At 38.4% G+C, this 23,620-nt stretch overlaps 1 protein-coding gene across 3 annotated transcripts in view; it reads right to left on the bottom strand.

Moving 5' to 3' along the window:
- The window catches only part of RABGAP1L (RAB GTPase activating protein 1 like), a gene marked incomplete at its 5' end in the record, with an annotated part of 440,168 nt that overhangs the window by 310,278 nt on the left and 106,270 nt on the right, over nt 1-23,620 (bottom strand). For all 3 annotated transcript variants that reach the window (XM_081112106.1, XM_081112105.1, XM_081112107.1), the window contains one exon: nt 22,948-23,098. In XM_081112106.1, the coding sequence (XP_080968232.1) occupies nt 22,948-23,098 (151 nt within the window). The remainder of the gene's footprint in view (nt 1-22,947; nt 23,099-23,620) is intronic.

Below are 23,620 nucleotides of genomic sequence, written 5' to 3'. Positions count from 1 at the left end.
TGCTAAACTGGCAAAAGCCAACTAAGAAAATGTCTCTATTAAGAATGATTAGGGGTCAAAGAAGAAAATGTGATTAAAAACTGAATTAGAAGAGTGAAGTAGGGATCAGCAATCATTTGGTACTTTCTGGCTCATTAAACAGTACCATGTGACAATGTTTACAAACTCCTGAGCTGGGGGCTATGACTTTGAATGTTCACATACACATACACACGTATATATACACATATCCTGAGACTAAATGTTCCTGTTACCCTAACATTGGCATCTCCACGATGGCAGCTCCAACCAGCAATGTTCTAGATGTTTTCAGTGATGACCATAACACAGGCCAAAGCTTGAAAAGTAAAGGTCTGCAACATGGACTCGTTACAAATGTTACCTTCCTCTGCTTTTCCCATTCACTCTCTTGCCCATCCCAACTTTCAGGTGCTGAAATAACCTGTTATGTAAGCAGTATAAAAACAAAAAGATAATTTACAGAAATACAATTATTTAAAAAATTGAACCTTTTTGGAAAAAAGATAATTTTGTTCAAAGAAAAGTATTCTTTGGGTTCAAAGCAGATTCTTGCAGGACTTAAATGTGCCAAGAGGATGCCAGAATTCATTGGGTATTTAAAAATCAGAACACTAACACCAAGTAATCCATAATCAGCTTTTATGCTAGGAAAAAAGTCTCACAAAATTTTATTCAATACCCAATATTATGAAGTTACTTATAGGATACCAATGAAATAAATCAACTTCAGATTCTTTTGTTTCTTTTATAATATATGAAGTATTACCAGAGTTATGCCTTTTGAATAATATCAAACCGTGGAGTGTTAATATTCCAGTCTTTCAGCAGTCATCATAGAAAGAAGGCATGCATTAAGATGTATTTGTGATAGAAAAGTTTTAGACAAAAAAAGTGTCCGAAAATTTGAGAAAACACTTATCCAACATCCCTAGTATGTCTTTATACTTGTAAATCTGATAACCATAGCCTTTTAAATACTTACATATGTAAATATTATAGGGGGTCCAAAAGAGCTGCAGAAATGTGAGGAATTTTCCTTATAGTAATGGGTTAGAATGACATTTTCCCTAATAACTCCTTTTATAAAATGTACCGCCCAAGCTGAATGTCATTATGGGACTATTTATAATTTAGAGCTTTCTGTCAAGATGATTTTATGCCCTGACATGGCACTGAGTAGGCTGGAAACAGCTGTATGCCCCAAAGGGAAATGAAATTCTTGGTGTTATTCATGAGTAAAGGTATTAAATATGAAGTATTTCTTATAGAATTTCATGAGAATAATGGTTAATTGATTGTAACACAGTAAATCCATGCCACTCAAACAATAACAGTTACAATAATAAACGCTATTCCACCAATAAAGTTCCTTCCTTATAAGTACACTAGAGGCCTGATGCACGAAATTTGTGTAAGGGGCTCAGCCCTCACAGCCCTGGCTGCCTTGCGGCCCCACAGCCCTGCCCACTGGTCATTCCGGAAGGTTGTTGTGGAAGGTTGTTCCAGAAGGTTGTTCTGCTGTCTGGTCTAATTAGCACATTAACTCTTTATTATATAGGATGAGACAATTATAAATATAACTCTAACCCTTTGAGTTTCCTAATAAAGTAGATGTATAGCACTATTACAATTAAAGTTTTTGTCTGTGCACAAAATGGATGTTTAAAACATTTTGGAAAATTTCAGACAATGTACCCAATGTCCCTGGAATGTCTTTATATTTGTAAACTTTAACTTTGCATAAAGTGGATTTAACCAACATAAACAGAATCAAGAGAAAACTAGGTAACATGAGGATGTACTGCATTTCTCAAAAGCACTGGTTTAAATCCCACCATTAATAAAAGACAATGGGCAGGATAATCAGACTAGCGTGTTTTTGCTTTGTTTTGTCTTCTTCTGTTTTACTTATTCAGTTTTTTTTAATCCATTAGAATTAAAAATATTAGGTTATGTCTAATTTCTTCCTTATACTTGAAGGGATTTTCATAAGAATCCAAGTTTGTGAAGAATTCTGAATACAACTGTTGCAAATACTCTTCATGTCTCAGGCAAATACTACTGGAAACCAGTAAAGAAAGTCTAATTAACTTATTCACTGGATGACAGGGAGAAAGTCATTTGACTTCTTCCAGTCCCAAATGCCTAACATGCCTCATTTATTACATGAGGTGCTTACCACATGAAGTGTGCTATAGCAACTCTAGATGCTTTTTTTTGAAATTCTTGAGAGCCCTGAAATTTTTATGTTCACAAGGACACCTATTAACAATATTATAAATTTGAGCTGGGACACAAAGTTGTAGATATAGGAGTTACAAAAAACTACTAATAAAGAATAACATACTACAGTGTCTGTTGGTTAGACAGGTCAAATTCTATCTATAGCAAATGCCATAACAATTTCCAATGTAAAAAAATCAGCATGACAAAAAGATTCCCAATGCTGTGGCTGATGACCTACAGATCTCAAGTAACACTCAGTTTATAACACTCTTCCTTACCAAGTGAAACAGGAGGAAAAAATAGTAGAAAGTTCTCTAGTATTTGCTTCCCCTTAGCAACAAAGACAATTTAACCGTTCTGTTCCAAATGCTAAATGATAATCCTATTGTTGGTTTATTTTAATTTCACAAAAACCTGCATTCCAATTGTAGGCTACATTTTTTAAATAATAATAATGCCATTAAAATGATCTTGAATTTCCTAGCCTCCAGAACTGAGAGAAGTAAATGTCTGATGTTTAAATGCCACCCAAATTATGTTATTTTGTTATAGTAGCCCAAATGAACTAAGACAGCTATAAAATATAAATGACCATTCTTATAATGAATTTTATTTTCTCTTCTTAAAACTTTTTTTTAAGTTGCTAACCACCCATAGCCAAGACAGACTTTATAGTTTGAGCAAAATCAAGTTAACCAGTGCTAAAACAAAAAATCAACACTCTCATAACATTCATAATTTCCAAGAGATAATTCCAAAATTATTTGACAAAAAAGTACAGGAATCTGTAATCCATTTGCAAAGGAAAAAACTATCAACAGAAGTCAACCTTAAGATGATCTAAATGTTGAAGTTATCAGACAAGAATATTTAAGCAGCTATTATAACTATGCTCATTAATGCTAAGAAAATTATACTTGTAGTAAATAAAAGGAGAAAAAATTTCAGGAGAGAAACTGGCAATATAAAATAGATACAAATTAAAACTGTAGAATACAAATATACAATAAAAATTTACTGGAGCCCTGGCCGGCTTGGCTCAGTGGATAGAGCTCCAGCCTGCAGACTGGAGGGTCCCGGGTTCTATTCCGGCCAAGGGCACATGCCTGGGTTGTGGGCTCATTCCCCAGTGGGGGGTGTGCAGGAGGCAGCCGATCAATGATTCTCTCTCATCATTGATGTTTCTATCTCTCTCTCCTTCTGCCTTCCTCTCTGAAGTCAATAAAAAAATATGTTTAAAAAAAAAAATTTACCGGATGGCCATGGCTGGGTGGCTCAGTTAGTTGAAGTGTCATCCTGTACACCAAAAGTTTGCATGTTCTATCCCTAGTCAGGGTATGTATGGGAGACAGCAAATCGATATTCTCTCTCTCTCTCTCTCTCTCTCTCTCTCTCTCTCTCTCTCTTTCTCCGTCTCACACTCATCTTCTCTCTAAAAAAATCCTCAGGGGAAGATTTTATAAAATTTTACTATATGGACTTATAATAGAGACTGAAAAAGAAAAAGTAGCTCTAGCTGGTATGGCTCAGTGGATAGAGCGTCAGCCTGCAGACCAAATGGTCTGGGGTTCAATTCCGGTCAAGGTCACATACCTTGTTTGCAGGCTCCTTCCTGGCCCGGGCCCTGGTCAGGGCTCGTGCAGGAGGGAATAATGATTCAAATGATACAGGACCAGCTAGCTATGTAATTTGTGGGTGTCAGTGACAAATGAAAATATAGACCCATTATTCAAAACTAGCAAGAGTTTCAAGGCAGTAACAGCAGAAAATTTAACCAAGCAGAGAGCCCTTCTAAGTGTGGGGCCTTATGCAACTGTACAGATCACATGTCCATGAACTCAACTCTGGAGTGATCATTTATTTTCATCAGGAATTATGGATACCAAGGCAATGGACCATCATCTTCAAAATGCTGAAAAAAAGAAAACTGTCAACATAATTGTGTATATCCAGAAAAAATACCCTTCAAAAATAAAGGTACAAAAAAGACATTTTCAAAGAAAAGAAAATTATGTTGTTACCAAAAGGCCTGTACTGAAGTAATGCTAAAGGAATTGTTTCAGGTGCAAGGGAAATGAAAGCAGAGAAAAATTTGAAACTTTAGGAAAGAATGAAGACCAGTGAAAATAGTTATAAATACCTAGATTTGATTCTTTGTCCTAAATGCATCACCGGGAGAGTTTTAACCAATTCAAAAGAATATATGCACCCCAATATTCATAGCAGTGTTATTTACAATAGCCAAGCTCTGGAAAAAGCCCAAGTGCCCATCAGTAGATGAATAGGTTAAAAAAAAGCTGTGGTATATTTACACAATGGAGTACTGTGCAGTTATAAAAAAGAAGGAAATCTTATCTTTTGCAACAGCATGGATAGACCTGAAGAGTATTATGCTAAGTGAAATAAGCCAGTCAGAGAAAAACAAATATCATATTCCTATTTACATGTGGAATCTAATGAACAAAATAAACTGATGAACAAAAGAGAAACAGGCATGGATACATGGAACAGACTGACAGCTGTCAGAAGAAAAGTGGGTTGGGAGAAGTGGATGAAAGAAGTGAACAGATTAGTCAAAGAACATATATGCATAATCCATAGACACAGGCAACAGTGTGATGATGGCCAGAGGGAATGGGGGGCGGGGCCTGGGTGGGGGTGGGCAAAGGGGTGGGAGATGGGGACATCTGTAATTGCATCAACAATAAAAATAAAGTTAAAAATAAAAATAAATAGAGTTCTCTGGCTATAATGTGAACAGGCTATAGGAAAGTGGAAAGCGGGGTGTGTGAGAAAATGGATGTAGAAAAAGCATTTCAAAAGCCACTGTTGTCACCTTGAAAAAAGATGCACCTTGGAACCTAACCATAGCAAAGAAGACGGAGAAAGCCCACGTTTGAATCCCAGTTGCAACATATAACCATGCTCTTTCCCACTATACTGGACTGTATCAACAAGAAAAAAGTGCAAAGTATTTTCTCAGTGTATGATACTGACAGAAGATGAAGCTTAGCTTAAGCTTCATTTTGTCCTGGAAGGTTCCCTAGAAATATGTTCACATCATTATATGTTTTTGTAAAATATGCCCCCCCAAAAATTATTTCCCTTAAGGAGCTCCCCCAACTCAAAAAGTATGTATTTGTCAGGCACAACAAAACCTGAATCCATATTGGATACTCAGACAAAACTAAGTAGCTTTATGAGAGAGATGCAAGGCATATTAGAAATGAAAATAACAAGTTAGTTAATAAATCCTCTTGAGCACTCAGAATAATACTAAACATGTCTTGAATGATGAGTGTCATTTAAAAAGCATTCCCACAAATTAATAACATTCAACCTAATGTTTTCTAAATCAACAATCTCTATTAATATATAGTATGTTCAAGATCTTATAAGTATGTCTACAGCAGTGATCAAATACATCATGAATAATTAAATCACTTCCTGGAAGTGATTTCTAAAAGGTAAGACAAATCAAGAGGCTCTTTTGGTTAATGTAGTTAATATTCGTACTTTCATTTTCACAACAAAGGCACTGGCCAGGTTTTCCTAGAGAACAGTTTGTCACAATATCTTTCTGGCTACATCTTTGCCCATTACCGAAATGGAAAAAGAAAAATTGCCCTCCAATAACTTTAACCTCCATGTTAAGCTACTATCTTCATGACAGAATATTTTTAAGTAATGTGGTTTGCTAAGTAAAGGACACTTCTCTCAATAAAACCCGGCAGAGGAATGTGAACAGGACTTACCTTCCTTAGATTTTAAATGTGCTCAGTAGAGTAATACAGGAATGAAGATTAAAGGAAGTCATATTTAATTCTTGTTCTTTGGCCTCAAATGGAAAACCTACAGTCTCCATACATTTTCAGAATTAAAGAAGAAGCGTGAATCAAAAATGAAAGTGGACAGCCAAAACCCAGGAGAGAAAAATCATTCAGAAAAATCATCTTCTACTTCTTTGATTCTCTGACTTTCCTTCCTTCTTTTCCATCAAATAAAAGCCAAATGTCAGAAGATTTAGATGTTACTTTATGTATAATTTAAGAAAAAAACCTTAAGCCTTATAAGGCAACTATGTTTAACCCATTTTCATAGTTATCATTTTATATTTATTTACATATATAGTCTTTTGATAAGAAACTATAACTATTTTAGTTTTTAAACTATATTGTTTTATTTATCTTTTCTTAACAATATAATGTTTAGTAGTAAACTCTGTATTATGATGAAGGCCATCCATGATGATATATAATTTTATAGTAAGTAGTAAGCTACATTGTGACTTTTTAGTATATGTATCTTTCTTAACTAATATAATTAGCCAGAAATAATTACATGCATTCACTGAGTTCATACTCATTTAAAAATATTTCAGGAACATTGTAGAGTTTAAGGTCTAGCTGCTACTCAAACTGTGGTTCATGAACTAGCAGCAATGAGAACTAGTTAGAAAGGAGAATCACAAGCCCCACCCCAGATGTACTGAATCCAAATCTGTATTTAACAAGATCTACACCTGTTCTGAATGCACATTAAATTTTGAGGTCTGTACTAGATAGTTCACAACAAAAAAGGCAACAGTGAAATTAAAACTGAATATTAAAAAAGCATGAACAGATTCTCAAGAATCAACTCAGTGATTAAATGACTGAATCAGGATAATGGAAGAGAGGTATGAAATTGGAATCTTAGATTGTATTCTAAGTTTATACTCCACTGGGATCAAATTAACACAAGGTTGGCATTTAGTTGCACTGCCATATTTTTATGGGGCTAAGGAATCCTTAAAGACGCTTTTGAGTGCCCCTGAAGCAACACAGAATCATTAGAAAATCTTTACAATTACCAAGATGAGATGCGGGTTTCTCAAGGATGCTTCACTGCTGTGGGCATTCTTAGAGAACATCTCTATCTCCACAGTGAAAAGACAGTCATGATTTAATTGTACCCATTCTCTCAAGTGTTAATAAGCCACAAAGACCCCCTCATCTTCAAAAATTGTCAGTGACTTAAGACACCACTGGGTTTAGTACAAACTGGATAAAACTGAGCATCAAGAAAAAGTTTCCTCTTATACGGTAAGAAAATCATTCCATGAAGAAGCCCATAAACAGGAAATAATAACTACTACCTTGCTGAATCTGAACATGACCTGTCACCTAAGGAAAGCAGGTGATATGAGTGTCTGATTTAGATCAGTTCAGCATCAGTTTGGAGGGGTGCAGAGCTTCCATTCGCTTCCATCTCAGCACTAAGGAGGGTAGGTACTGACACTGGTGAGCGCCCCAGACAACCAGCGCAAGCCCCGCACATGCCTCAGGATTGGAAAGGCCACCTCTAGAGAGTCTTTAAGTTGTCCCTTAGTGTTCAATCTCCGAAGGTACTATTTAGTGATGAAAACTTTGATAAGCCTGCAGTTTGATAACACTACAAAGAAGAAATATTCTCTGACTTTATGGCCCAAGCAATGTTCAATGGGAAACATTACAAAGAGTTAGAAATCATAGATAAATTACAAGTAACTCCAGTTTCTATATCCAGTTCTGACACACATCTTCCACTGGACCTTGAGCTTTTAGATTTCTGCATTAACTGTAATACCAGTATTTGAAATCAAATAGATAAGTCACAAAGGAAATTAATAAACGTTTCTAAATTAATTGCTGCATTAAATAAACATATGACAAACTGCAAGTAAGGTAAACATTTCACTGAGTTATTAACACAAATCCACATACCCAAAGTACAAAGGAAACCTGAACCAATAGTAAGCCCAGAGACATAAAAACTATGGCTCCTGGCTTTCATACTGTCCTTGTTTAAGGTGTTTGGCTCCCATTAGGTGCACCACATGTAATACAGGTTAGTGGCATTTTGGGTTTAATAACTTTTTCTTTTTTTCTTTAAAGACACTATAAATCTAATAGCAATATATCTACCTTTAAAAAGCAATTACTGGAGAAACCAAGATGGCGGAATAGGTAAACGCCGGAGATTGCTGCCTCGCACAACCACTTCAAAAATACAACTAAAAGACGGAACGGACATCATCCAGAACCACAGGAAGGCTGGCTGAGTGGAAATTCTACAACTAGAAGGAAAGAGTAAAGCATACTGAGACTCAGAGGAGGTGCGGTGTGGAAGTAAAATACAAAGGTGCATTCGGAGAGGGCTGGCGGCTGAGGACACAATTGTCTTTTTCAATCAGGAGGGAGTCTCAAGCTCTGAGCTCCAGTTCCAGGCGAGTCTCTGGGGACCCAGACTCATACAGGAGAAACGGGACTGTCTGGCATCAGTCGGAACTTGAGGGCAGCTTTCTCTCGGAGGCACTCGCAGCGATTGTTGGGACACTGAGGGCAGGACTGAGAGCAGGCATACTGCTCACTCCGCCCACCGTGTTGATCCCTTGGGACCCCGCCCCGCCCAAGCCTTGCATGGAGGCTTTTGCATATGAAAGGCCCAGCCCTTTGTAATCTGAAAATTACTTAACAAACTGCAGCTGCCCCAAGGCCCCAGGGCATCCTGCATTGCTTTACAGCTGGCTTCTGTTGGGTAGCCTCAGGCAGAGGCTAGATTAGCACCTCCTTAGATCCAAGAGCCAGTGTACCCAGTGGTCAGAGTGGGACCATCCAATTGCAACTCAGATCCATAAGGGACACACTCAGGGGACAGACTCAGTGAGCACCAAAGCCCCACTGAGGCAAGTCTTGCCCCATAAGGGTGTCTTCAGCACAGAAGTTCTCCCACCATAGATACAGCTGATTCTCACAGCCAACTGGCCTGGAGGTCAAATTCTCCCAGTGTTACCTACAACAATCAAGGCTTAACTACAACAAGACTGTGCACAAAGCCCACAAGGGGGTGCACCAAGAGTGTCCACCTCAGCTAATTGGGGAGGCTGAGCCACTGGGTCCTATAGGACACTTAGCACAGAAAGCCACTCTATTGACACAGCGAAGCATAAAAAATGCCGAGACAAAGAAACAGGACACAAATGACAGAAATGGAGGAAAGCAAATGACTAGATATAGAGTTCAAAACCACACTTTTAAGGTTTTTCAAGAATTTTCTAGAAACTGCTGATAAACTCAATGAGACCCTCAAGAAATGTAGTGAGACCCTCGATGTTGTGATAAAGGACCAACTAGAAATTAAGCATACACTGACTGAAATAAAGAATATTATACAGACTCCCAACAGCAGACCAGAGGATTGCAAGAATCAAGTCAAAGATTTGAAATACGAAAAAGCAAAAAACAACCAACAGGAAAAGCAAAATGAAAAAAGAATCCAAAAATATGAAGATAATGTAAAGAGCCTCTGGGACAGCTTCAAGCGTACCAACATCAGAATTATAGGGGTGCAAGAAGAAGAGAGAGAGCAAGATATTGAAAGCCTATTTGAAGAAATAATGACAGAAAACTTCCCCTACCTGGTGAAAGAAATAGACTTACAAGTCCAGGAAGCGCAGAGAACCCCAAACAAAAGGAATCCAAAGAGGACCACACCAAGACACATCATAATTAAAATGCCAAGAGCAAAAGACAAAGAGAGAATCTTAAAAGCAGCAAGAGAAAGAAACTCAGTGACCTACAAGGGAATACCCATACGACTGTCAGCTGATTTCTCAACAGAAACTTTGCAGGCCAGAAGGGAGTGGCAAGAAATATTCAAAGTGATGAATGCCAAGAACCTACAACCAAGATTGCTTTACCCAGCAAAGCTAGCATTCAGAATTGAAGGTCAGATAAAGAGCTTCACAGGTAAGAAAAAGCTAAAGGAGTTCATCACCACCAAACCAGTATTATATGAAATGCTGAAAGGTATCCTTTAAGAAGAGGAAGAAGAAGAAAAAGGTAAAGATACAAATTATGAACCACAAATACGCATCTACCAACAAGTGAATCTAAAAATCAAGTGAATAAATAATCTGATGAACAGAATGAACTGGTTATTATAATAGAATCAGGGACATAGAAAGGGAATGGACTGACTATTCTTGGGGGGAAAAGGGGTTGGGGATGCGGGAAGAAACTGGACAAAAATTGTACACCTATGGATGAGGACAGTGGGTGGGGAGTGAGGGCAGAGGGTGGGGTGGGAACTGGGTGGAGGGGAGTTATGGGGGAAAAAAGAGGAATAAATGTAATAATCTGAACAATAAAGATTTAATTTTAAAAAAAAAAGAAAAATAAATAAATAAATAAAAAGCAATTACTCCAAATTCACAAGATTATGTTTGCCCTAAGCATGCCATAAAGTTCATAAACCTTAGATTGTGCTGTCCCCAAAATTGTTTGTACAAAATTTACCTTCTTGAGCTATAACTGATTTGAAATAAAGCACAGAAAATAACTGATCCTAAAGGGCCACAACTGAAACCAGCTACATATAGACATACTCAGAGTCTACTGTGTGCCAGCAGGTGGGAAGGACCCAAGGAAGAATAAGTTACAATTCCAATCCTTCCTTGGGATAGCTTTCCAGTTCTTATCTTCTTAAATTGTCTAATACTTCCCTGTTTTAGAAACTAATAAAATTCTGTAAATGCATTAAGACAAACATCAAAAGATAGAAAGGAAAATTAACAAAAGCAACATTCAGAACAATTAGTAGTTCATAATCAATTACCGCTTGGGAAATTAAGAAATATCTGGTATGTTGAACATAATAAAAATCCTAAAATCACAAACAATCCTGAAAAACAAGACATATAATACATATACTTTATAATGCACATACCCTCATGAAATTAAACTACTGTCTCTTATACACTAATTTTCTACACAGACTTCTGTTAAGCTAACAGAAATGCCAACATGATTTAAATAGATAAGTTTACTAATAGTTGCTAGATATTTTTTATTTAGATCCTACATGATATGCATATGTTTGTTTATGTTGACATTTACGTACATGCATACCCAAAGTTGTCTAGTAGGATTATATCTAAGTAGCATAGTTTGTTTCAGGATTTAAAAAGCATGGTAGGAGTATAAGTTAAAAAACCTTGCAGAGCAATCACAATATTGTAACTCCAAAATTACTGCTATTGTGTAAATTTACCTGAAAAAAAGTCCATGAAATATCGAAGTTTATCACTACAAATAAAGTCTGGTAGAAATCCTTAAGTCACCCTCTTTCAACTAGGACATAAGCAGTTAAAGAACATTGCTGGAAGCTGGACAGCAAGTAGCTAAGCCAACAGTTTCTTTCCATTAAATACCTTGAACAAGCAGCTGAAAGCAGTTTCCTTTTTAATTAGAGTTGTTTTTCTGATTAATTAGTCCCAGAACCCTTAATACAAGACTACACTGTGCGACTGGGACAAAAAACGATTCTCCTTAGAGTACGGTCTCGTCTTTTCCTGAGGATCAGTTCAATCTGCTTTCTGTTCAGAAAGAGTCTTTCCACAGAAGTTGGCTGGAAAACTGTAGGTCAATATCATCATCAACCCCACCAGGAAAAAAGAGTATTTAAATTATCTAGGGAAACTCCTCAATCCTTAATTTAATATTCTGCTATAGTTTTCTACTCAGAAAGATCTTGATTTTTAAATAGTATGTAATAGAAATCAATTTTCCTGTTGACTGTATGATCAGCTCTAAAGGACTGAACAGTACAGAAATTTTGTAAACATACCCAAATCATCCTTGCCCATACTTGAGCTTTGAAACCTTCAAAGTAAAGATCTGATGTCTCTAGAAAGTAAAGTAAGAAAGCTATAGAGACTTTGATTAAATAATTTCTATGAAGACATGGAACCTTACTTACTAGAGAACCTAAGTACCAACTAGACAGATGGGTAGAAAAATTAAGATAACCTTTCAATTAAAAAAAAAATATATATATATATATATATATATATATATATATATATCCTATCTAATAATAGACAAACATGGTAATTAACCATATCTCCGCTACGCTTCCCATTGGCTAATCAGGGCGATATGCAAATTAACTGCCAACCAAGATGGCGGCCGGCAGCCAGGCAGCTGAAGCGAACAGGAGGCTTGCTTGCTCCAGTGATGGAGGAAGCCAAGGTTCCCCGCCTGCCACTGCTGGACTCTGAGCTGCACTCTAAGAAACAATGTTGCAATTACAGAAGCTAAACAAACCCCAGAAACCTGCTTTCAGCCAGCCGGGCCTCAGAGCTGGAGTTGCAACAGTGTTTCAATTATAGAAGCCAAACAAACCCAGATATCTGCTTTCAGCAGCCGAGGTCTCAGAGCTGGAGCCGAGCCTCAGAGCTAAAGCCGGCTCTCAGCTCCGGTGACAGCCATAGAAGGTAAATAAATCCCAGAATAAAAAAAAGAAAAGAAAAAAAGGAGAGGTTGGGAGCTTCAGTCGCCAGCCAGCCTGAAAACAGCCCTCAGCCCCTCACCCAGACTGGCCAGGCACCCCAGTGGAGACCCCCACCCTGAAGGGGGTGTGACCAGTTGCAAACAGCCATCATCCAGGCTGGTCAGGCACCCAAGCGGGACCCCCACCATGGAGGGGGTGTGACAAGATGCAAACAGTCATCATCACCTCATCCAGGCTGGCCAGGCACCCCAGCAGGACCCCACCCTGATCCGGGACAACCTTCAGGGCAAACCAGCTGGCCCCCACCCATGCACCAGGCCTCTATCCTATACAGTAACAGGATAATATGCAAACTGACCCTAACAGCAGAAAGACTGGGAATGACTGGTCACTATGACACACACTGACCATCAGGGGCAGACGCTCAATGCAGGAGCTGCCCTCTGGTGGTCAGGGCGCTCTCACATGGGAGGGGCTCTGCTCAGCCACAAGCCAGGCTGATGGCTGCCAGTACAGTGGTGGTGGTGGGAGCCTCTCCTGCCTCCTCAGCAACGCTAAGGATGTACGACTACAGTTTAGGCCTGCTCCCCGCTGGCAAGTGGACATTCCCCGAGGGCTGCCAGACTGCCAGAGGGATGTCTGATTGCCATCTTAGGCCCAATCCCCTGGGGAGCAGGCCTAAGCCAGCAGGTGGTCATCCCCTGAGGGGTCCCAGTCTGCGAGAGGGCACAGGCTGGGCTGAGGGACCCCGCTCTTCCCCCCGAGTGCACAAATTTTTGTGCACCGGGCCTCTAGTATGTATATAAAAGCCTAAGCGACCATTGGACTGGTAGCTATGACATGCAATGACCACCAGGGGGAAGATGCTCAACACACAGGCATGGAAACATGGAACAGACTAATGAATCTCAAAAGGAAGGGGAGAGGGGGGAGGGCAGGAAGAAATTAACCAAAGATCTTACGTGCATACTAGAAGCCCGGTACATGAATTAGTGCACCAGTGGGGTCTCTCGGCCTGGCCTGCGGGGATCAGGCCGAAACCAGCTCTCTGACATCCCCTGAGGGGTCCTGGATTGTGAGAGGGCACAGGCCAGGCTGAGGGACCACACCAGTTCACAAAGCTGTGCACCAGGCCTCTAGTTATAAAATAAAATAAAGTAAAATAAAAATTGCCATTATACTTTTCAAAAAAGAACTCAATATTTAGAGTTAAATGGAATTGCTCCTTTTTACATCATTTTTGCTGGTATCAAGGTAAAAGTCATCTATTAAAATATCAAGTAGTTTTCATAAACGTGACAGAGATCTGCCCTGTAAAGGGTAGAAGTGATTGAGTTATTCTGACAGTAACAAGTAAAGTTCTCCCTTATAGAGAAGTAAGTATGCATAGCCAGAATATTCCAATCCAGGAATAAAAACATTTTGAGCAACTTTTACCTAGTGTATTCATTATTCTTTAGAAATAAAAAGTTAAACTCTATTATGCACATAATAGAAGCACTTCTGAAAAAAACTGATTGTGAATCTAGAAAAAGTAAAGATTTAACATAAAGAAAAAAGGGACCCAGTAAGAATCAAAACTGTTATTATACAACTATTCCTTTAAAAGTATAACATATCAAATTAATTACAATGCTTAGTTTGAAACACTCTGTGAATTAATATCAATTAAATCAAAAGGCAGATTATAGAATAAAGCTTTAATGTCTGAAAAAATTTCAGCATCAATAATATCCCTTAACATGGTATTTATCTAGTATCTTCTTAAAGAAGTTCAAGACATTTCACAAAGGAACTACATTTTTCTATGGCTAACAATACCTTAAATTTACTCATTGATCTATTTTTTTTTCCATCTGCTTATTTTTCTCTGATGGAAAAAGGAAGTAGAAACTTGGATATATTCAAATTTGTAATAGGAGACATACTACACATCATATTTTGGGATCTTTAAGTATACACATTAACAATTACATATAAACTTCAAAAGCTCTAAAGATATAATTCTCTTATAGTGAAAAAATTAAGCAAATTAAAAAGACAACTTTCCAGAAAAAAAAGAGAAAGAACTCATTGACATGGATAACAGTATGGTGATTACAGGATGGAGGAATGGTGGGTGGAGATGGAAAGTGGTATAGGGGGGATAAATGGTGATAAAAAAATATTAAAAATAAGAATAACCATAACTTTTAATGCCTACTCTTGAAGGGTGATCCCTAAGAGCTACTCATTAAATGTGATGAAAATCATAAAACTTGGCCTGGCCAGCGTGGCTCACTGAGCGATGTCCAATGCACCAAGAGGTCACTGGTTCAATTCCCAATCAGGTCACGTGCCTGGGTTGTGGGCTCGATCCCCAGTAGAGGCATGCAGGAGGCAGCCACTCAATCATTGATGTTTCTATCTCTCTCTCCCTCTCTCTTCTTCTCTCTCTCTCTCTAAAAAAAAAAAAAAAAGAAAGAAAAATCAATAAAAACATTTTTTAAAGCTTTTCAAATCATGGAGCACTGCCCTGTAGAGTTTAATTCATTTAATTATTCAACAGATATTTATTAAGGGCTACTGCCAGGCCCTGGGGATACAAAATACAACAAAATGACAGTCTCTCGAGAACCAAGATGGCGGCATAGGTTAACGCCAGAGTTTGCTGCTTTGAACAACTACTTCAAAAGTGAAACTAAAAGACTGAAGGGACATCACCCAGAACCACAGGAACGCTGGCTGAGTGGAAGTCCTACAACTAGGAGGAAAGAGAAACGCATACGGACACTCAGAGGAGGCGCAGTGCTGAAGTCAAATTCTGAGGTGCGGAGTGCGCGCGCGGAGCGGGCTGGCGGCGGAGGGCGCGGTTGGCGTTTTCAATCGGGAGGGAGTCGCAGACTCTGAGCTCCAGATACAGGGGAGTCTTTAGGGACCCAGACTCACACGGGAGAAGCGGAACTGTCTGGCTTCGGTCAGAGCGAGTGCAGCTTTCTCTCCGAGGTTTGCAGCCGTTGCTGGGACTCAGAGAGGCAGAGCCCCTGGGGACAGGACTGAGAGCGGCCATAACTGCTCTCTCTGGCCCACCCTGTTGATCCTGTGCGACCCGCCCCGCCCAAGCCCTGCACAGAGGCATTTGCCAGATAGCCTCAGGCAAAGGCTAGATTAGCACCTCCCTAGAGGACAGAAGTTCTCTCACTGCAGACACAGCTGATTCTCATAGCCACTTGGCCTGGAGGTCAAACCTTCCCTGGAATTAGCTACAACAATCAAGATTTAACTATGAGACTTCGAACAAAGACCACTAGGGGGTGCACCAAGAAAGCATAACAAAATGCGGAGACAAAGAAACAGGACAAAATTGTCAATGGAAGATATAGAGTTTAGAACCACACTTTCAAGGTCTCTCAAGAACTGTTTAGAAGCCGCCGATAAACTTAATGAAATCTACAAGAAAACTAATGAGACCCTCGATCTTATATTGGGGAACCAACTAGAAATTAAGCATACACTGACTAAAATAAAGGATAATATACAGACTCCCGACAGCAGACCAGAGGAGCGCAAGAATCAAGTCAATGATTTGAAATGCGAGGAAGCAAAAAACACCCAACCGGAAAAGCAAAATGAAAAAAGAATCCAAAAATGCGAGGATAGTGTAAGGAGCCTCTGGGACAGCTTCAAGCGTACCAACATCAGAATTATAGGGGTGCCAGAAGATGAGAGAGAGCAAGATATTGAAAACCTATTTGAAGAAATAATGACAGAAAACTTCCCCCACCTGGTGAAAGAAATGGACTTGCAGGTCCAAGAAGCGAGGAGAACCCCAAACAAAAGGAATCCAAAGAGGACCACACCAAGACACATCATAATTAAAATGCCAAGAGCAAAAGATAAAGAGAGAATCTTAAAAGCAGCAAGAGAAAGAAACTCAGTGACCTACAAGGGAATACCCATACGACTGTCAGCTGATTTCTCAACAGAAACTTTGCAGGCCAGAAGGGAGTGGCAAGAAATATTCAAAGTGATGAATACCAACAACCTACAACCAAGATTACTTTATCCAGCAAAGCTATCGTTCAGAATTGAAGGTCAGATAAAGTGCTTCACAGATAAGGAAAAGCTAAAGGAGTTCATCACCACCAAACCAGGATTATATGAAATGCTGAAAGGTATCCTTTAAGAAGAGGAAGAGGAAGAAAAAGGTAAAGATACAAATTATGAACAACAAATATGCATCTATCAACAAGTGAATCTAAGAATTAAGTGAATAAATAATCTGATGAACAGAATGAACTGGTTATTATAATAGTATCAGGGACATAGAAAGGGAATGGACTGACTATTCTTGGGGGGGAAAGGGGTGTGGGAGATGCGGGAAGAGACTGGACAAAAATCGTGCACCTATGGATGAGGACAGTGGGTGGGGAGTGAGGGCGGAGGGTGGGGCGGGAACTGGGAGGAGGGGAGTTATGGGGGGGAAAAAAAGAGGAACAAATGTAATAATCTGAACAATAAAGATTTAATTTAAAAAAAACAAACAAAAAAAAAATGACAGTCTCTCTAAGATGACACAGTCTCCTATCTTGTCAGTTTAAAAATCAACTAACAGCCATACAACTAAAAGGCAGCCTAATCTGAGAAAGTCACAGGGAACATGAAACCAAGCAAATATAACAATTAATGAAAACCACTTTTCAGAGCTCCATTTAAAAAGGAAGGCAGGTATAAAGGAAGATATGATGAAGAGACAAAGACATACAATCTATAAAGAGACACAAAACAAGGAAGAGAAGATACTGAGAGATTCGTGATGTAATTAAGCAAGAAGCTGCAAAATGGAACTGGTACCAAAGCATGAGCAGAACTATGTAACACAGTGATGTAGGGTGGACTTTGGGTACCTGCCTCATAGGCATCTGCTATCTCTCCCTTTTTTAACCTTGGCACTAATTAGTGGTAAATATATCTAAACATAAATTTGTATGGAAAAGTAAATCAAAGCCAAAGTAAAAACCCTGAAGAGAACTCACCACACCATATTATCCAATCTATCTATACATATAAAAGGCTAAGTGACAGTCCAACCATCCGACTGGCCAGTAGCTATGACACACACTGACCAACAGGGGGCAGATGCTCAACACAGGAGCTGCCGAGCTGCGGTCACTTGGCAGCAGCGGTTCTCGGGTGATGCACCCCAGAACCAGAGAGGAGGGAGCCTGATTCTGGGGTGCGTCACCCAAGAACCACCCTCTTGCATTCCAGGACCCCTCAGGGGATGTCAGAGAGCAGGTTTTGGCCCGATCCCCGCAGGCCAGGCTGAGGGAACCCACCTGCGCGAAGGATCCTATTCACTCCGCAGATGCCCTTCGAGCCATGGTGCCACCCTAGGTGCGGCCAGCCTGGGAGAGACCACTGGAGGTTGGCTCCAGGGTGTGTCCGGCCCATTTCACCCAGTCCTGCTCCACTGGCCACCTTCTAAATAATTTCTTTTCAATGTGCACGAATCTGTGCACTGGGGCACTCATACAATATAAATATGTATACTCTAGAAATATGTGCTGATATGATCAGTAAAGTTATTATGAAGTTGGGATCCAGGAGTCACACTGTAATCCTAGGCTCCTGAAAATTTCTGAGATTTAAGAAGAATATTACTGCTTTCCTCTTATCCTTGTCTATAACTATAAATATAGCTTTTATGCCACTGAATCATCTATGCTCAACAATCACCCAAAAATCTTCCTTCAAAACAGAGTGCTCCTACTCTAATCCCATCATATGCAAATGAAGGTAACATTAGGAAATCATCATTTCAATTTACCTCAAAACTACTAACTTTGTTTAAAGGATAATGAAACTAACATTTGTTATGAGAAACAGAACATTATCATTTAAGTGAATGAAAATAATTAAGGATATATTTTTAAATTTTTGCAGAAACATGTTCAGTACTGGGGGAAAACTTTTAGTTCTCAGATTCACATTTAATTCTAGTTTCTACATGCAGGTGGCAGTCAGTATAGATATGATAGAAGATGAAAGAGCTCAAGGGATGAGGACTGAGAAAATTTGATTAAAATTCTACTGTGAAAAAATAATATTATGTGGTAAAAAACCACCACCCTTATTACACAAGAAAGAGAAAATAAAAGGTACATTTTTTTAAAAAATCTCTTTCAATAATTCTTACTTTCCTTTAATAAAGGAAATATCTACATGTTCAAGGTATTTACATTACAACATAGTGAGTGCTCTTTATTCTCCTTCCCCACCTTATTTTTTTAATTAATAAATTTTAAAGAACCCTAAATCTTCTGGAGAAATTTTTGTAAATTTTATGGCAGCAACAGTACAAGAGTCCATGGATTTTATACATCCCAATGGTACAGACCAAGCTGGAATAACCCCATTCTATCAAAAAGCTCATTTCCTCAACTAGATGAGGTGATGACAAAGACTAGAGCAGCGTGTAATTAGGCAATGCCCTGCCTCTCAATGAAATCTAGTGTTGAGCGTTGGTTGATTAATATACTGCAGTGAATTTTTTAAAAATAAACCTTGTAAAGAAAAAGCAGACATCTACCTGACTAAATGATGTTCAGAGTTTAATTTGGTTGCGAAAGCTTATCAGATAAAAAAAATACATAACTGACACCATATTTTCACTTTTCAATTACATATGCATCTATTCGATCATAAGAAAAATACCAATTTAAGCATTTCCTCTTGAGAATGTCCATAACTATAATTATAGTACATTCTAACAAAGTAGAGTAAAAATGTTTCTTTAGCTACATGTTTTATTAAAAGCCATCTGCTACAATAACGCACTGGAGGACAGAGAAGACAGGCTTTATTCTGAGCAGTACCAATAATCTGACTAGGATAAACACAGGAAGCTTTATCTGTTCATACAAAACTCAAGAAAGCAGAGAACTTGCAGAAATCTTAAAATGGTTGTTTTTCATTTACATTCCAAAAAGATTTTCGCATCAACTGCCAAAGTAATATTGGCAATTATTGCCCTTTTTGCTCTCTGATAGAAGTTCGAGCACATGTTCTCTGCAGTTTATAAACTTGGCCTTCTTCTTTGCAAGTTTATACTGTTTTATATTTAACCAATAGAGAGTATTTTTCAGTTCACTGATTTAAAAAATTAATATGCATCACCATCCTAGCACAGAACTTAAACAACAGGTACTCAAACATTTATTGAGTAGACATTATACTACTTGATAAAACTCTATTACATCAATCCTAGGTTATCAAATAAATATTCTCTTGTGATATCTTTTTGATACAACATATTTTCTGCAGTTCTTCATTTCATATGTTTATTCTAAGAAGAATAAACTTGTATTACATTTTTCCCATTTAGCAAGGGACAAGCATTGATCCGTGAACAGTGAATGTAGTTGGATAACTGGGGTGGGAGTGAGGAAAGGAAAGATTTCACTTTCTAAGACTCCCTGAATAATCCAACCAAGTCACTAACTGATAGGTGAGTCATTACATAAACGCCCCCTTACAATGCACTCCCTCTCCTAAGACTCCTCAGACATATTTAATTCCCACCTGGCTCACCCAAGCAGAGCTGTTACTACTTCATCTATATTCCACACACATGATTAAGATACCTATTATACCCTATATCAGAATATACTCGACCTATCTGTGTACAGGCCTGGCTTCCCCCAAAGCTAAACTCCTCAAGGGTATGGACTCTTTTCATCTACATAGCCCTAGAAACCACAGAGAGTGCAGTCATAAAAGATGCTCAATAAAAGTTCTGGGGGTGGGTTAAAAGGGGTCAAGGAGGGGGGAGGGGGACCTATGTAATATGTTCAAACAATAAAGATTTAATTTTTTAAAAAGAGTTACTGAATAAATGAGTGTGTTAATAAGTGAATGAAATTAATGCCTGCCTTGCAATCTTGATTTTATCAGACAGTCATTAGGAGTGACTTTTAGAGAATATCACTGGACTTTATGATATACTTGAATATGCATAACCACTAAAATAGTAACTCATGAAATCACTACAAAGTCAAGTTTTAGAATTCAAATATTACATGATATACACCAGCCAGAAAAAAAGACAACAAAAGAGACAAATCTGACATTTGATGCTTCTACTAAAAAGATTCCTTCTCCATTCCATCAGCTGTTATTCACATCATGTGTTCTAATGAAAATCACGTGACTGGAAGTTGTCACACATATTGAAGTAGAAGTATACACTGACACCATAGCCATTATCTCTATTATCATGTTCATGATGTAATATCATATTGGTAAAAATAGTAGAAGCTAATCTTGAATACTTACTACGTGCCAAGCACTGTATCATTTTATTTAATTCCCACAACAATCCCAGTAATGATCCCTGCTTTACAAATGATGAAATTGAGGCTTAGAAAATTGGGATAACTTCTCAAGATCACAAATTAATATGTGGGAAGAGTGAGACTCAAATCCAGGAGGAAAGGTTGGTGTTCACTACAGAGGGCGACCGTGGCTTCAAATTCTAAGCTCTGCTGCTTACTTACTAGCTTGGGACCTTGAGCACGTTCCTTATGTGGCGCTTGGTATATATGGTAAAACTTTTATCACATATATGAGCATACACTTGTAGTGTCAGGAGTTCATAAATGATATTTTAATTTTTCCCCCAAAGTCTGAAATCTTGAAAGGTATGAATTAACAAAGCCTCTAGCTGCTACCCCATGAGCAGCCATTAAAAGTACTGTTTGTTATTTATATGAAAAAGGGATCTGACATCCAGAATTATGGTCTTTGCACATTTTTGCTCAGATAGCCCCATCAATAACAACTTTTCTGAGCATAAACTTCCAATATATGTCTATTTCTCTCACTATTTATTTTTATTACATACCAGTACTACTGTATTATACTGTTATTTTTATATTTTTAACATTCAGTCTCCAAATTCTCTACAACTATTTGTACAAATTTAACCATATTTGAAATTCCTGATTTCAGGTTTTTAAGTAAGAAGACATAAAGAGTTTTTATAATAACACACATGTAGTTTTCAGTGGCAAAATCACATAGTGGTATTTAAATTGCCAAATATGTCAAATGCCATTCTCTATAACATGAGTTTATTTCCACAGCAGGTGCTCTGTCATCCATCATCATAATATTATTTTTTACTTGAAGGGATAGATCAGTGTTTTTTAAACATCTTGCTATTAACATCATGTGACAGCAATCTTTTCAAAGCGCTCATCCATTCTATGAGTTAAGGTTAAATTAAAACTAGATAACCTATAAATCCACGTAATCAAGCACATGTAAACTGTAAAAAACTGTAATATTCTGAAAGTGAACATATGAGTGTCAGCACCACTGTTATTCAGCTCCAAGGTGTGCAAACCCCTTCTTCTCTCGGGTCACTCCTGAACCACATGGGACAAGTGGCCACTGGGCCCAAGGACCTAGTGAGATCTCAGTACCACAGCACAACAAATGTCAGCATAGCAAGTACCAATACAGCTCCATATCCTTGTGTGTTTGTATTTTTAAAAATACAAATGAAACTTTAGACATCCTCCCCATGGATCACCTTGCACATGCCACTGTAGAAAACATTAATCATAAAAGATGGTTTAAAAATCTGAATTTAGCAGTGACTGAATATCCTAGGCACTCAAAAATATTTGTGGAAGGGAGGGGGCAAAGAAGGAAGGACAGGAAAAAGGAATTAGAGGAGTTAAGGAATTATGAAAGTTGATATATCCTGAGGAACAACGTCTTGGTTATCAAAAAAATCACATTTATGAATTAAAATTTTTTAAAGTTGCTATTATTTCAAAATCTACATTTTAGAGTAGATTAAAAAATTAGGAGGTGAGACCTACAAAGACAATCTAGGATTGAGGATGACCTTTACCATGTTCTAAAATCAGCCTTTTAGACATAAGCAAAGGAATCTACATTGAATCCAGAAGCTCCTGATGTGGGAAGCTGCCCACATCATTGAATGACAAAGTCATTTAGGCACAGAAGGCCTTTTAAATTTCATTTTAAGTTAATTTGATTTTTAAAGTATACTAGAAGCCAAGTATATTGTGAACAAGATAACTGTACATAAATCTCAAACAACAACAAAAAAGGTTACTTTATTTCACTTAAAATATATTCCAATTTGGTAAACAGTTATTATAAAGTCACTTACAGGGAAAAAAGAAAGCCAAAGCATAAAGTGTTTGCAGCTGACTATGGTGTATTGTTTCCACTGTCCAGCAAGGGTTCCAACAAAAGGCAGAACTATTCACTGCACTCCATCAATAGCATGTTGAAATAGGTCCAAAGCAGTATTGGAGTTACGAGTTAAATGTTGTCCATGAGCATAACATGAAAATAGCTTCCTACCTTTGTGATGAGAAGTCGGTATCTATCCAGCATTGCCTGGTTGTCATGGCAGCCTGCTAACAACTGCCATACCTCTGCCCTCAGAGCTTCAGGGATGCCACTCTTCACCAGCGTGGACAGTCCTTTTGGTCGTACACCAAGGTTATTGTGCCTGAAAAAAACAAGAAAATAAGACATTCATACACCCCTCACCACTGCTGAACTGCTGTTGTTATGAAAAGTATATTAATGAGTTTACATAAAGTATAAGCCTGTGTCAAAAGAGAAATGGGGGAAGAGCACAAGATAATGATAGAGTTTAAGCTCTGTGATGTCTTTGACTATGTTCCTTGATCTTATCTTCTTTATTGGTGAACCATGTTATTCCACCATCAAGGAAAGGTTTTTCTTCCTCTCATTTACTTTTTTAAAAATCACCCTATGAACTTTCTCATTATAACTAGAGGCCCAGTGCACAAAAAACTGTGCACTCAGGGGGGTCCCTCAGTCCGGCCTGTGCCCTCTCGCAGTCTGGGGCCCCTCGGGGGATGACCACCTGCTAGCTTAGGCCCGCTCCCTGGGGGATCAGGCCTAAGGTGGCATCAGACATCCCTCAGGCAGCCCGGAAGCCCTTGGGGGATGTCCACTTGCCAGCAGGGAGCAGGCCTAAGCTGCAGTCGGACATCCTTAGTGC

This window comes from Myotis nattereri (genome assembly GCF_964212035.1).
Source record: "Myotis nattereri genome assembly, chromosome: 18".
In the NCBI taxonomy this organism is placed as follows: domain Eukaryota; kingdom Metazoa; phylum Chordata; class Mammalia; order Chiroptera; family Vespertilionidae; genus Myotis; species Myotis nattereri.
Note: the sequence above shows the minus strand (reverse complement) of the source record. Positions and strands in the feature narration are given on the sequence as shown.